This window comes from Aphelocoma coerulescens, chromosome 11 (genome assembly GCF_041296385.1).
Source record: "Aphelocoma coerulescens isolate FSJ_1873_10779 chromosome 11, UR_Acoe_1.0, whole genome shotgun sequence".
NCBI lineage: Eukaryota > Metazoa > Chordata > Aves > Passeriformes > Corvidae > Aphelocoma > Aphelocoma coerulescens.
In genome coordinates this window covers 7,128,484-7,144,261 of record NC_091025.1, presented here as the reverse complement: position 1 = coordinate 7,144,261, position 15,778 = coordinate 7,128,484, and the positions used below count along the sequence as shown (strand labels likewise).

The window sequence follows — 15,778 nt, the reverse complement described above, 5'->3', positions numbered from 1 at the left end:
CCAGCTGGGACCCAGGGGAACTGCAAAACCGGGACAGGATGCTCAGGCAGAGAGGGAGCAGGGCTGGCTGTGGTTCAAGGGCTGCTTAGGGGGTTTTCAAGTATACCCTGGCACCAACACAGAGACCAGGCAGGGCTGAAGGTTGGGAGAATGATTCTCCCACTGACTCAGGTGTGAAGTGCCACCAGGCAATGGACTGTGGAGCTGCAGCTCAGTATCAGAAAGCACTGCTCAGCTTGCTGTGGAGGGTGGGTGCTGGTGGGTGCACAGGATTCTAAGAGATCTCTGCCTGCAGTTTAAAGCCATGACTTGTGTAGCAGCTGGGAACACAGAGCTGAAAGGGAAAAGTGCCACGGGCAGCTCCAGCTCCTGGGGAAGGTGGAAGGGGATGGCTGCCTCACACCTGTAGATCTGCCAGGTAGCAGCAGGAAACTGAAGGCCACTGAAAAGGAAAATTTGAAGCTGAAAACAAGGCCAGGTGACAGGCTTTCACTCAAATGGGTTCTTGATACAATGGCTGGTGAAAAAAAAGTCTTGTGTGAGATGGGAGTAGCAAGACACATGTTCAAGGAATTACAACCCAGTTCCCAGCAGCTCAAAATAGAGCTGGTGATGACACACCATGGAGAGAAGCAGGATCAGACTGTCCCAACATGAGGTGTGGGGTTTGTTTTTCCTTAACAGTGATGTGAAGGTGATATAACACCTTTGCTGTGTGAATCACAGCCCCGAAAATGTAATTACTCTATTAAGCAGGGAGTGTGACACTACACAGGGACACGCTGATGGGAAAGGGTATGGAACATCAATGGAGGGCAAAACCAAATAGTCTGGCCCATATGATTGAGTCAAATAAAAAAATGTGCTCAAGTAAAGCCTATGGCTAACAAACTTTAGTTTGGTTGGGTAAGATTTAGTTTCATTTAGTGGTCTGCTCTGCAGGGAGCATCTAACTGACCTTAAAGGCAGGTGAACGTCAGAGATGTGGGGATAGGCCATGCAGGCAGAGAGAACTGGTGGCTACAGCAAGCATCAAACAGGAATGACCAAACTGCAGCACTGTGGGTCATCTGGTCTGTGTGCCCAGGTCCCTGTCAGCTCTGCCACCACTGGGACGGGGTCCCCTGGCCCTGGAAAATCCTGGAGAGGAGATGGCTCAAGAGGGGTGTGCGTTGTTCACTTGATATTACAAGTTTTCCATTTGGTCCATAAAAGCTGCTCAAAGTGAAACTGGAGAGGTGATGAGTGGCTGTGGACAAACCAGAGCATTTCTCTGGCCCAGTCTTCTACCTTGCAGCCAAAGAAAAATGAACAGAATGTCGCAAAGTGCCTGTTCAGCCTCCCAACCCTGTCTTCCAGCAACAGGCTGAATGCCTACCTGATTCAGAGCATCAGGACATCCCAGCCCTGTCTCCCTTGGGCAGCTCCTGGCCTGGCAGCTGCGTTAAAGGAACCAGCAAACTCTTTGATGGGCACTTCGGTACCTCTTGCTGTGAGCCAAGAACGTAATAGAGGGGTGAGCAGCTCCTAGCTCTCTGTGTACTTACTGACCATCACTCCCAGCCTAGAAATCATTGCCTTCCAGCAGCCAGCCCGCAGGTGGTCCATGAGGCAGAAGTAAGGACAGCAGAGCCACGGGGTACACAGAATACATGGACATGTTTTAGCAGACCGAGTACACCAAATAAATAAATTCTGTACACTCTAACTTGAACATTACAGACTAATTACAATAGGTCCGACCTCATCCGACAGGACAGTCCTTAGAGCAAAGCCAAGACTCGAAAGGCAAGGCATGGAATGGGACAGTTCTCAAGGCAGTTCCGTGAGGAGACCGACTGGATGAGACCGGAGTCGCTTCCAAACTGTTCCAACCCAGCACCGGAAACTGGGCAACCAAAAATAACATCAAGTGCCGGAAAATCTCCGATCCCAAGAGCTTCCTGGGAGGTGTCTTTCCGTAGTGAAAGGCAACAGGAAAACTCATGGCATCTGGGCGTCTGCGCAGGAGCTGCTGGTTTGTAACACACCTTGCTGGGGCCGTGGGTCTGCTCCACGGATCCGTTCCACATTCAGCAGACAAACAGTGCAACGATGCCTGCAACAGCAGCCAGAGCTTGCTCGTCACACACGAGGGAACTACAGTATCACCAGGTGGGGGGGCAGTGGGACAAGGGACAATTGTCACCAGGCAGAGCTCCCACTGCCCTTGGCACACCGAGGGCAGAAGGCATCAAGCTCCGTGATGCCGTTGCCACCGCACATCCCTGGTGTTCACATTTATTTCTTTGGGAAGCTTCCTGCACAGTAAGGCACAGTTGACATGCAGGCACCTGCCTCGGAGTGCTGCACTCTTAATGCAGGGTGAAAGTGGAGACTGAGTGGTCAAAAAAAGCACCAAAACCCTCCCAAGAGTGGTGAAGGCAACTTGGGGTGGGGTACACACATGGAGTGGTACAGGCACTTTGTGACATTCTCCAGGAGAAAGCTGAGTGAGTGAGAGGGCTGGACACAACCACCCTCCCTGCAAATTCTAGAGCTCACACTGGTGCCAAAGAAGCCAATGTCTGTATTGCTTTGCATCATTCCGAAAACTAAATTAAGGCAAACAATTGAGATTTTAATTTATCCCACCTCAAATCCTCCAAATCTCTAGAATCATTACTTAAAATAGCATAGCCCCACACAGCCTAATCAGAAGCCTGTAACAGCCACAGAGCAGTTGCCCTACCTGGTACAAGACTGAGCTGAGCCTGCACTGCAGGTCCTCAAAGGCACATACAGAAGGTTTTACCTTGCCCCAGGACTCACTACAGCTCCTGCAAGCCAAACCCAGAGATGCTGCCCAGCAGCCAAGTGAACCATCATTCCTATTCCAGTTTGTGCATCAGGTAAAAGTTGATTCTCTCAGTACTGCAGCCAAACATCCAGGTAGAAAACAGGATTGAGAAATGGAGCAGGGCCTAAGAAATAGTGTAAATTACCAGAACAGAAAATATCTGACCTAAAAGAGGCAAGTACCCAGATTCCAAAGAAGAGTGTGAGGGTTTATCACGTCCAGAACAAACATGTGAAGCAGGCCCTACGCTGCAGCTGGTTTCCTCATCATCACCAAAGCCAGCAGGTCTGAGCCCTCTTGCCTGGGCTTAAGCTCCTCACAAGGCTCTCAAGCTTTGCTTCACATACAGCTGTGTGCTTCCAAGAACAACACAGAGCAGGAAGCAGCAGGAGCATCTGGATGCTATCACAATTGCAGTGTTAAATAGCACAGACTTCTTCAGGATCGAAGGAAGGGTGGTTTCTACCCCTGCTGGGTTGATCTGTTAAGATTTTTAGAAGTTTGAGTGAGAAGTAAATCAAACATGGACTGGTAGCTGCTGTTTTAAGAAAATAGACTACGCACTCAAAAATCTGGATGCAAATCTTTAGACCCCCTAACGCAATTTCTGGCAGACTTTTTCACATTCATTTCCAATAACCCTCAACAAAAATAATAAAAATCAAGGAATCAACACACCACATTCTTTGAAGCTGCAATTCTCTCCCCCAAGAGAGCAGCCAAACTCCCAGGACAAAAGGATGGGATTGTTTTACACAGTACTGCTAAGTTCCAAAAGACAGACAACCCTAATTCCTTTTACTCTTCGAAGAGCATCTCACCCAGAACCAGTGGGGACACAGCGAGGAGGGCTGTGCTTGGACAAGGACACACCACGATTTGCCACTAGATGTCATTCCAACTCCACTTTCACTGCATGAACCAAAGCAGGCAGAACGATCAGATTTGTGCTCCAGCTAATACACAGACTACCCTCGGTGGTAGTCTGGAACAGGCAGCTGTTAGCTTTTCTCACAGCACATTCAGAACCACAGGAAGGTTTCCATAAAACCGTCTGCGAGCCAAGTTAAGAACCATCATAAAGAGTAAAAGAAGAACATTAAAAAATTAAATGAAAGAGCAGAAAAAAACATTTCAGAGAGATTTTAGTTTCTAAAATCCCCAAAAAAGGCACTCCTGAAAAGTGTAAACTCCTGAGACTTAAGACCAACTGAGCACTGAGCTGCTCCTGTGGAATGAAGACAGATGATCAAGGTAATTCACAGTGAAGAGCTTCTTAGAGGACAAATTGAAGGCACTTGGACTATGGCTCAGAATTACACCACTTTGCCTGTCCCCCTCCGCACCAGACCCAGCTGAAAACGTGTCCCAGTTGCAAGAATAAAAGCACCTGAGGAATTGTTCTTAAGCTGGACCTCCCAACATGGCATTTGGAACATCACAGTTTTCCAGACTCAGTGAAAGATTGATCACTGAGGACTCCAGGGTCACTTGGACAGAGCTCTGCACATCTCCCCTCTGCCCACACATGTTATTGTCTGGCTGCAAAGCTCCTACAAATACTGGATTTAGAAAAAGAAGAGGGAGTGAGCCAAGAGTGTTAAAACTGAATGATGGAAGGAAAGCCTGTAAAAGATTTTCCCAAGTTTACACTGATTTTTCCATGCAAACAAGAAAACGTTGCATTTGTGAAAAGAATTAAGAGTTCTTTCTTTAGAAAATCCAAAGCTCTTTATGGGATGGCCTTGGTCCTCTTCCTGCAATTCCCAAGCAGAGGAATTGCCCGAGGACCACAGACACCTCGATACCATGGAGAGGCAGGTTGCAGCTATCCAGTATTGCTCATGTATGGGATGGATCCTCCCTTCTGCCAATTCACCCCCAGTCACAGAGCATCACCACCAAAACCTGACACTGTCAGGACCCTACACAGCAACAGCCCGCTTCCCAAAACATATTCCAGCCCAAAGTAACCATTGCTCTGAACTTTTCCTGGTGAAAAACCAGTTGTGGAAAAGATCAGTGAAGCAAAAATTGTCACAGATGAGGAGATTCTTGTTCTGCTTTGTGAAGGTAGAGAAACAAGCCTGGTTAGCCCAGAGCTTTATGTATCCCTCATCCCACAAGAGAAAGATGAAGGAACAGCATGAGCAGACATCTGCACGATGCCTGTCCATTTTGATGGTCTAGTGGTTAAGGGGAAGGGTTTCAGTTCTAGAGGTCTTGGCTCAGTTCATCAGTTTGACCCCCTCACACAGGCAAAATCCCTGTTTTATGGATAAATATGCAGGATAATCTGGGGAGGGCCATGGGAGCAGCCAGGAGGTAAAAGTAATCAGTGCCTGGAGTGATGCACCAAACATACCAAAGACTCTTCAAGTAATGGCTCAGAACCAGAAGTGCTCCAAGGGAGCCTCCTGCCACCACCTGACCTGCAGAGCCCCCATGGTCCAGCTGATACTGGTCTTAGAGGGGCTCCTGCTTTTGGAGAGCTATTTGCAGTGACACTGAGCTGTTTATGAAGCAAAATGTGGCAAGCTGCCTGCTTTGTCAGAAATCACATCTAGTTTATAGTTCATGGTAACAAACTAGGGAAAACAATGTGAGGAGGTAAAAGATGCCAGAAACATTTTTGTTTGCAGTCCACAGAGTTGAAAAAAAACCAATTTTGGGGAATTCTGCAGTATCTGTTAATGCTGATGGAAGAAAGACTGTGTGTGACATGACAGGATGGTTGCTCAGAGAAAGGGCAGCCTACAAAGGATGCAAAGTTCTCAAAATAACATGCAAAACCACACAAAGGATCTCAAATTCATCCCTACTACACACAGTGGCAGTCCTCAAGTTTCTTCTGCTGTATTCCCCACCACATGCTTGGGCACACCAGGCTGGTTACACGTATTTACAACCCATCCCACCTTTGAGGTGGGAAGCACACCCCCAGAAATCCCCCCTTTTTTTTGCCTTAGCACAAAAAGCTCAAATCTTCTCCCACTAAAGCTGCTTTGCTGTTTGCTGACCAGGAGTGACTGTGGCCAGTACAGTGAGAGCTCCCTGGAGATGTGACTGACCACTTCAGCCCTGCTGACACTGTAACACAATGGTACAAGCATCGATCCTGGGAAAAGGCCAAGCTCACCAGCCCCTTGAGCTTGGACTGCCTGCACCTCCAGCCCAGAGCCAAGCAAGCCCTTCCCAAGTGCACAGCACGAAGCAAATTGTGTGGCTTCATGAGAAAAGTTTTAAATCCCAGTATTTTCCCTCACTGCCGATCTTGTCTCTGCTACCATGAGAAGTCAAATCTGTCCTACGCCTGTGCCATCAGCCCCACTTTGCTGCTCTATCTAGCTGGGAAAATATCTCAGCAGGCTTGCATAAAGCTCAGCTCTGCATCCCCCACCTCCACTGAGAGTCCTTTGTAAGAGACCCCCTCATCACCCACAGAGCACGAGGACACCTGAAAGGCAGCTTTTTCCTGGTGAACTTAAGTCACCCCTCACAGCTCTAGGGCATTTGTGCAATGTCTCAGGGTATTGTCACTGTTGACACTCCCAGACTGGGCTTCCACTACTCAAGCCCTTACCCTGATGCTATGGAGCCATTTGTGGCCATCCCAACAGCTCCTACCACCACTGTCCCAAAGCAGGGATGGCACTGCTGGGGCAGCACAAGCACACAAACCAGGGGAGCCCTGTCAAACCTGCAGGCAGGGAGCAGCCTGGAACCACCAAAGTTCTGGTGCAGCGACATGGTTGGTAATGCTGTGCTTACAGTGGTTATAGCCCAATTCAGCTCTGGGGTGGGCACATCCCTAAAAATTCCCTCTTTTTTTTCCCCTTAGTACAAAAAACCTCAACCTTCTCAATCTTCTTTTGAAGGATGCAAGGTGTGTAACAGGTCACAGACACAGCAGAGCCACAAGAACAACAAACCCTGCATGACAGGCACTGGTCTTGCTGCAAACAGGGAAAGGACAATTCCAGGGGTAAACCTTGATGTCATCAGGCAAGTGAGCCCTTGACGTCATCAGGAGGATGGCAGCCCTTGAGGGAAACCTCACAGCTTCCCAGCCCTCATGGAAAACTGCTGTCTGGCATCTCTTTGGCGAGGAGCTGGTGGGCAGCACACCAGTGAGTCAGAGCTATCCCACTTCTAACTGCACATGACTCATTCCAGCTTCGCTGCAAAGGCACCACGGAGTCTGACTAAACCAGCTCAAAATCTGTGTATACATAATTTTAAAATACATATACACCCCCACACGTGTATGTGCACACAGACGTGCATGCACAGACACACCAAGTGATTTCTTCTTTTTTCCATACGCAAGTGAGAGAAACTAAACGGTCTGGAATTAATAAATAACTATGAACAACCGAGCTCCAGGCCTACAGAAAGAGCTCTTCTCCCCATGTGGCTCCTTAATTCGTGCATTCCTTGAGGCTCCGAGCTGTGCTCCGAGCCCACAAGGACTCCCCCGTCTCTGGCGCGAGACCCCGTGGCAGGGTGGGACGGCCACCACAAGGTTCCCTTTCCTCCGCACAGGGGGGACACCTCCTCATGGATGGGGGGAATGCCTGGAGGGAGGGAGGGAGGGAGGGAGGAACCTGGCTGTTCCTCACTGAGTGTGTGCACACCTCCAGCGCAGAGGAGACTTCTGGCAGGGCGGCCGGCGGGTGCCAGCGCGGAGCTCAGCCCGTGTACTGCTGCTGGTAGCGCAGGTTGAGCTCCCGCAGCTCCCGCTCCCGCACGCGCCGCGACTTGTTGGATTTGGTGGAGCGGCTGGAGCGGGTGGACTGCGCTGACTTGGTGCTCTGGCAGCGGGAGGACGCCCTCTTGAGAAGGTTTTGCGAGATGGAACGGTGCAGGTTCTTCATGGAGGAGGAGGCTGCCATGCTGACCACCCAGGGGTGCTTCAGGGCCTGAAGGGCTGTCATCCTGTCACTGGGGTCCACCGTGAGCAGACGGTCGATGAAATCCTTGGCCAGGTTGGACACACTGGGCCAGGGCTGAAACACAAAAGAGGTGATTGGAATGAAACATCCCAGCACAGCTTTGCTGATTAATTAATTAATTCCTCCCATGTCTGCAAGGTGCTTTGGGGCATTCTGTCACTCCCCTTCTCTCTTTTATCCTCAAATCTTCCAAGCTGTAACCAACAGTATCTGCCCAAGGAGAATGGGACGCAACTACTTCACGTTAGGGGAAGAGGCTGAATTAGTGGAAAATATCTGTAGGTACATAGGTGCAGAGTAGATCCCTCCAGCAGCCGGGGTCAGGCACTCAGTAGCTGACCCTCTATCCCAGTATTCCTAGATGCCACAAGCCTGCAGACACTTATACACCCCTGTGCACACACTCGAGGGTCTCAGTCAACCCCCAGACTCAACCATCTCTCCAGCAGTGTCTGGGACTTCCCTGGTCCATCTGCTCACCAGATCCTCCTGGAGTCTAGTCCTTGTCCTTAGAGACACACACACACTCACCCCCAGCCTCCAGGCCCTTTCCCCCTTGTCCAGCTCCATGTTCACATGCATTCACACGCTCGGTCACACACCCACCCACACGCCTGTGCTTGCTCCAGTTGCTGCACCATGACATACACACAGGCTCCCAGACCTATGTCCTGCTCCAGCTGCTGGTCCTTCCTGCCTCATCTTCTCACATCACCTTCCAAAATCCTACAGCTATTACCAGAGGCACAGTAACTATACCCCATTGAAGACCCTCCCCTGTCCAAGTGCTTTCTATCCAACAAAGCCACTACTGCAGGAACAGGAGCCCTATCGCTCACAGAGGATGGATTCTGACACCAGACCCACAGGGCTCTTCTGACTCTTCCTCTTAAGGCACACATCTAGGGAGCAAGCACTGACCCTGCACTGATCCTGGAACCAAAACCAGGGAGAATGTTCTGCTGTGGAACTTGGTCTCACTCTCACACAGCAATTTAGATGTTGCTACTGGTCAACCCTGGAACAGCAGCTCAGCCCAGCTGGGAACAACCCCATAAAATGTTCTAAATATATATAAATGTTAGATATAATAAATTTTCAATAATGTTTACCACAGAAAGAGGAAGGAATTAGTTTTACAATATGCTAGTTTTAAAGAAACAAGCCCAAAGTGATTAATTAGTCCTATAAAAAATATCCTCCCAGGACACCCAAGAATGGCCATAACAATTTATGAGCCAAACACCTACAGCCACAAATGTTGAATTGTTTCATTTCTGTCAAAATACTGTATTTGCTCTAAGGTGGGAAGTGAGAACATTTCCTTCAGCATGAGGTGAAGGCTGGGCTGTGGACAAAATGTGACAAAATCCACTGTAAGGGTAGAGGGGAGGAGGCAGCATGGCCAGCAGAAAACCCCAAATGGTGAATGGAGCCAGGTAAGAGCAGTTTTCTGCAATCACTGGGTATTTTGTGGGTCTCACCCATCCTGAAACCACCAATACTGAGTTTTTCAAGTCTGTGGAGATCACATCCCAAGCTGCATTAAGAAAAAGCCTGAGCAGATTCCTGCAATGAAGATTTCAATACAATAATGGTGACATATGTGTAACTGAGTGGACCCACCCATGTCTAGTTAAAAAGCAAAAGTCTGCTATTCTGTGTCTCTCATTCTTCTCTTCATTGGGTGAGGAAGAAAAGCACCCAGCTATTTTAAAATTCATGGTTCACTGACTGTATAGCCAGAAATAATGCCCTTTCCTTGTGCAAAAGGTCTAAAAAAGGTATGTCCTGATTTTTTTGAGGTTTGTAATTCATTGCTACAGAAAGCAATTTTCTTTCCAAAAGACTCAAAGGCAGCAGCAAGAGAGCAGATCCCCAGGACGATTTTTTAATGAAAAGGAGGATGGTGTAAGAATTCCAGCACTGCTCCCAGCCCACAGCCTGTCAGTGCATGGCCAGGAAAGGTGAACTTGAACTTTCACTGAGAAACTGGATGTGAGGGGGATCAGGGTACCACAGTTGTATCTTACAAGGACTAAAACAGTCTGGCTTACTCAGCTGAAGGGGATACAGGATGACTGCCAGTAACCACACAAGAGAAGAGACTGAAAATGATATGAACTAGTTGATATAAAGAAAATACTGCTACATGAATAAAAACCTATAAATGTTCCTGAACATAATCAGAATAGGAATGGAAATACTCAGTGCTCAGGGAGGAAGTCCAGCCTTCTCCTATGGATCAGACACCACTTCAGTGCTTGAAACCAAGTCAAAATCCACTCCACTCTGCATTTCACAACTAAATCCATTAACAAAAAAACCCTCTTAACATTCAAGCTTTTCTGTCATAGAATCATTAAGGTTGGAAAACACCTCGAAGATCATCAAGTCCAACTATTAACCCAGCACTGCCGTGTTCACCACTAAACCAAGTCCCCAAGTGTCACATCCACAGGCCTTCTGAACACTTCCCAGGATGGTAATTCCACCACTGCCCGGGGCAGCCTGTTCCAGTGCTTGACCACACCTTCAGTGAAGACTTTTTCCTAATATCCAGTCTAAACCTCCCCTAGCACAACTTGAGGCCATTTCCTCTTCCCCTGTATACTGCTTTATAAATAACATAATACAATATAATATAATATAATATAATATAATATAATATAATATAATATAATATAATAATAAAATTAGTTTGTCTTAACCTGCCTTAAATGACTTTTTCTTAGCTGATGAAATGTACCTTGGCAATGAATGGTAAGAAAAAACCAGGCACTTGTCAGAACAGAATAGGGACAATTTTTGATCAGTGGTCATGAAAGTGTTTGTTTATAAAGAAGGCAAATAAAATAGCAAAAATCTTTTTCAAATTTATCAGGAAAACCACAATAGAGGTTCAATTGTAACTGAACACACTGGTCTGTACAGCAGAATGATGGACCATTGAGGAGCTCAGCCTTCATGGTATTCACAACAACAGAACCAAAAAGCTGAATCTACCCTGCCATGGGGGAATATAAATCACATTGCAAGCCTATAGATTTCCTACAGACTTCGGATAAAATACTTCATTTGTTAAATAACAGCAAGGGGAATCAACTTGCAGGATTTAATCTTCATTGGCCTAATCTCGGCTAATCCCAGGTGGTACCATATGTCAACTGGCAACACATCACCTTCCCTTCACACTGGGGATCTCCAGCTACAGACCTCTGGGTTCTCTCTTCCACTGATGGACAGATCCAAATGAAACCCAGACAACAAAAGGTCTTGCCTCCACTTTTCTAAGATTGCCTTGAAAAGCTTTTAAAGACCCATTTTCTGTAGCTTTTTAAATTATTCACTTTCAGCTATTCATTCAGTTAAAATCATAAACTCATCATTACCTGGCTACACTCCATCAACCCCCAATTCCTTCTTTCCTTCTCCTCCTCTCAGCAGCCAGAGCTCACCCCCATTCTGTTTCCTTCACAGAGGACTCATTTTCTACTTCCAACCAATCCTAATGGGACATGCAAGCTAGTGATATATCTATTAAATTTACCAACTTTAACTCAAAGTGAAGGTAAATGCAGGTGACAGTTTGCTCTCTGTGCAGTAACTTTTTAAGAACTCTTCCCTACCATCTTCATTTCTATTACCAGCAATTGAAATTACTTAAGGTAACCTGAAAGAGCTTTTGTCCCCCTCAGATGGGGAAAACACATTCACACAACTCCAACCTCATGGTTTTTCCTGGGTATTTCTTCCCCCTTTTAGCCTAAAACCTTTTACCTTTCTGAATATGGTCCCTCACAGAAATACAATCATGGCCAGCACCTCCATCCTCTCTTTTTTACTCAGTCCAAAGAGATGCAAGAGATGCTCAAATGAAAAATACTTGAGAACTGGCACAACAGTACTTGGAAATACATCTTCAGGACATGCAGGAGAGCATTATTTCCTCTTGCAGGGGTAAGTAACTGCGTAAACCTGGAATTTGAGGCAACCCAGGTGCTATTTTGCTGTCTAGATGCATTCAAACTTCAGTCAAATGAGATTCTGGAGAGTGAAATGACCCTCTAAACACCAGGAACAATATTGCTTCAATCTTTTCAAGTCTTATTTAAGGATGGCAAATGTGATGATTTGGAATTTGAAGAAATCTATGAAGTCTGAGGAGCTAGGAACTGTGATACATAACCAGCCTAAACCGTGAGAGGCCCGTCCAGTTTAATGAATCCTAAAGAAGAATAAACTCTGAACAAAAGCACATTGGATTTCTCATTATTCCAATTACTCTAGTTTCACCACAAATGTTGAATATGGAGTAGCTGCAATTAGATTTTTCTTCTGGTCAGCAAACACAAATCAGTTTATTGATCTGTTTACACAGCTGGAGGTTTGATTTGCTGCATCACACGCATCTTTTTTATTTCACTGAAGCTTTTTCTTTAGTAATACATAAGGCTACATTCTACCACCGCAATTTGCAACCCCAGCCCCTGGAGAAATGCATCCACTCTCCAGAAAACTTGCATCAGTTGACAAAACAGCAGTTTTAACTTAGCAAAATCCCATTAACCCTCCAAATTAATACTGCAAGGCAGCAGCAGGATGTTGTGTAGGAGCTGAGGAAGGTTGACACTGGTGTGTTTGGGGAGGACATGAGTGTAGGATGTGAAGTGTGCTCACATGACAGGACTGAAGCAATCCAGAGGAGATTCTGCCCATCTGCTTCCCTGAGGAGAGACAGAGAATGGCTTGGAAGGAAAATGCTCCCATCCAGTGGCCATGAATCATTGGATCAGCTAAACCCTATCCGATAGCCTTGCCTTTAATCTCCGTGCTGCAACACAAATCCTCCTCTTTTGTGGCACAAAAATGCCACAAAAATGAAGAGAAGTCACCAATACTTGCACTTCTGTTCCTCTAGAAAATAATTTCAAATGTGATGCAGTTTGAGTACAACCTCTGCTCCCTTTGTTAGACTGTGTTCATTCAGAAGGAAAAAGTTCTGGTGTCTTTCTGCAGAGAAGCACAGAATGGTTTGGGTTGACAGGGACTTTAAAGATCATCTAGTCCAAATCCTCTGCCATGAACAGGGACACCGTGCACTATCCCAGGTTGCTCCAAGCCCCATCCAACCTGGTCCAAACAGTTCCAGGGACGGGGCAGCCACAGCTCCTCTGGGCAGCCTCTGCCAAGGCCTCACCACCCGCACATACCTTAAAAAAAGGTGGGATAGCCATATTTTGAGCTGAACCTCAGCAATACCAGTTAAATAACAGAGACTTCCTATAGGTGAGCAGCTTTTCTAACAGCTGCAACCATGTCCCCTGTCTGGGATACCTAGTACAGTGTCCGGTTCAAAAACCTCATTTCTCACGAGAAGATCCCCGGATACAGATTTGTTTAACACTGGAGACTATTGACTTCATGCTGGAGGGTGCACTAAACCTCCTCTGGAAAGTAATGTCTGTAACTCTAGAATTTAGCACAGTGACTAAAAACATGATCCAGCAGAATTTAAAAGGAAAGAAAAAAAAGGGGCAGACCAGAAGAGCTGCACAAAGCTGTAGAGGGATCTTCTGGTTAGTCGCATGCAAATATAAGAAGGAACAATCATCTGACTTCAAGCTCTGCTTTTAGTCTCAACAGCACCCACTGAAGGAAGGATACATACTGATTTCCTGACTCCTACTTAAGTTACATGTTGTTTCCAAGAGAAGAAAGACAATGTTTATGAGGAAGGTGAGGGAAAGGCCTGGATCTCCCTTGCCAGTCAGTTTTTACAAAAACATGAAGCACAAAGCATGTTATCACAGCTGCAAAAGATGGCTCTTAGGCCAAAAATACTGTATCCCAGTCCCACTGATACCTAGGATGAGTCTGGCTGAGCGCTCCAGAAGCCTCAAAGCACCAAAGAGACTGAGAAGCCCCACGGCAGCACACAGGTTCCTGCAGGGTTCTCCTACAGAAAACCATCTGATGTCTACTTTGAAGTTTCATAAGATAAAATAGATTTATTGGGAATAAGCCTGCCCCAACAAATAGACTGGGTTTAATGCATCCACTTGGTCAGAGGGTTATTACCCTAATGCCTTCACATCGTGCCCTTATCACCATTCGCAGCAACGCTCATTGCCACAGGAGATGAACACATTTCTGTTGTCATTCCCATTTGATGCTGCACTCCCCATCGTGCCAGCACAGACAGCTTGGTTTGTGCAAGGTGAGCCAAATCAGGGAGTTTTTGTAAATTTTTCAGCTGGGCTTTTCAGCCCAGCCATTCCTTGGCATGACTCACCAGATGGCTGCAGAAGTAGCTACATCAACCCAAGAGAGCGACTGGAACAGAGTCCAGAATTAGCAGCACTTCAACCAAGTATGAAACCCATCCCACAGCCTGCCTTACAGCCTCAATGACAATGGGAGAAACTATCATGGTGAAGAGTGTGGCTCTGGTCCCTCAGGAATGCCAGCTGCTACTTCTGAGGGTGCACCAGCATTCCCTACAAAAGCATCTCCTGGACTTCTAAGCTACATAAAACACAGGGCACATCACCTATCTGCAATTCCAGCCCTGCTAGGTAACAAATTCAGGGGAAAGCAGCCTCCTTTACAATGCCTTAAAGAGCTCTCAAGTGTGTTATGTTTTATTCAGACTCAGGCTCTGAGCCTGGAGGAGGAGGAGGGGGAGAAGAAAGAGATCTTCCTCTGAGTGTCACTTAGGCTGGGTGATTGCGTGCAGCGATCTGCTCTGTGTGATTAAATCCCTTCACCACCCCTGCTTGTTATTCACATCAGCATAAAAGCTATTGAGGCGCCGGCCACGCCGGCATGTGGGGAACAAACAACGTGTTCTTCTCTGGTTTGAACAACCAACCCACCTCTCTCCCCTGCAGCTGATGCAAGCACGGACGGGGCGAGCACCGCAGAGAGCTCCCAACACGTGTTGGAAACAAACCCTGACCTGTGCGACTGCTGTGAATCTCCTCACCCAATAGCTGGACCTAGGCATGGCTGGGAGCCAACGCTCCGGAGGCAGAGCAGCTTTCTTTTGATCTGCTGATCAAAATGAGCAGATTTTGGATACCAGAGCAGAGTTCCTGTATTTTACTCTGCCTTCCATGGGAGCTGCTGTAAAAGGGTCATCAAAGCCTGCACTGCAAACAAGTTAACAACTTAAATTTATTTTCTTTCCATAGAAATGACTCAATCTAACACATATGCATGGTGCTGAAGGCAGGGCACATCTCTCCAGCTTCTATTATTTTTCAGAATAGCTGCAACTTAAAATTCTGATGGTTCTGGTGGCAGACAAGTGACAAGCTAGTTTTGAGAAGGAAATTAACTGGACTTGATGCTCTGACGTCCTTTCCAACCTTAATGATTCTAATAAGGTCCCCAAGAACTCTCTTCATTGCATTACCCATTTATGCACGTTGCACCAGTCTTGTCTAATTTAGGAGATTCCCACATGACATCGGAAAACAGAAAGTGTCAACTCCAAAGGAGCAGGTTGGGGACAGGAACTGTGATACAAGACATGGCAAACCAGCCTAGGGCTGCGCTGGGGCTCCAGTAACACCAGGTTTGCACTGTCCCAGGCATGGTTCAGCCCCCAAACAATTGCAATGAGGTGATCAAAACCAACTGGTTCAAAAGAGCTGGAACAAGAAGTTTCCAATGAAAAGATGAAATGTGCTAAACTCTGCACAGGGCAGATTCCCAAGCATTCAGCATTAATTTGTTGATGTGGGGAGGAGGAATAAGGGAAGGATGAAAGAGGAAAATACAACAGCCCTTTAATAATCCAGAGCATTATAAGTATGCGCAGCCATCTGGTGCGGTGAACTTCTATAACCCAGCTTTTCGAATGGAAATAGCCAGCCCATTTTCCCTGTACAGGCACTGAGTATTCAGCTGGAATCATGCACTAAAATTACAGCAGCTACAAAAACAATAAACACAAAGCTTTTCTCTCCAGCCAGGG

At 46.8% G+C, this 15,778-nt stretch overlaps 1 protein-coding gene across 5 annotated transcripts in view; it reads right to left on the bottom strand.

Moving 5' to 3' along the window:
- Positions 1-1,640: 1,640 nt before the first annotated feature.
- PSKH1 (protein serine kinase H1) overlaps positions 1,641-15,778 on the bottom strand; it is a 31,198-nt gene continuing 17,060 nt past the window's right edge. For all 5 annotated transcript variants that reach the window (XM_069026539.1, XM_069026542.1, XM_069026543.1 and 2 more), the window contains one exon: positions 1,641-7,848. In XM_069026539.1, the coding sequence (XP_068882640.1) occupies positions 7,531-7,848 (318 nt within the window). In that variant the 3' untranslated portion in view covers positions 1,641-7,530. The remainder of the gene's footprint in view (positions 7,849-15,778) is intronic.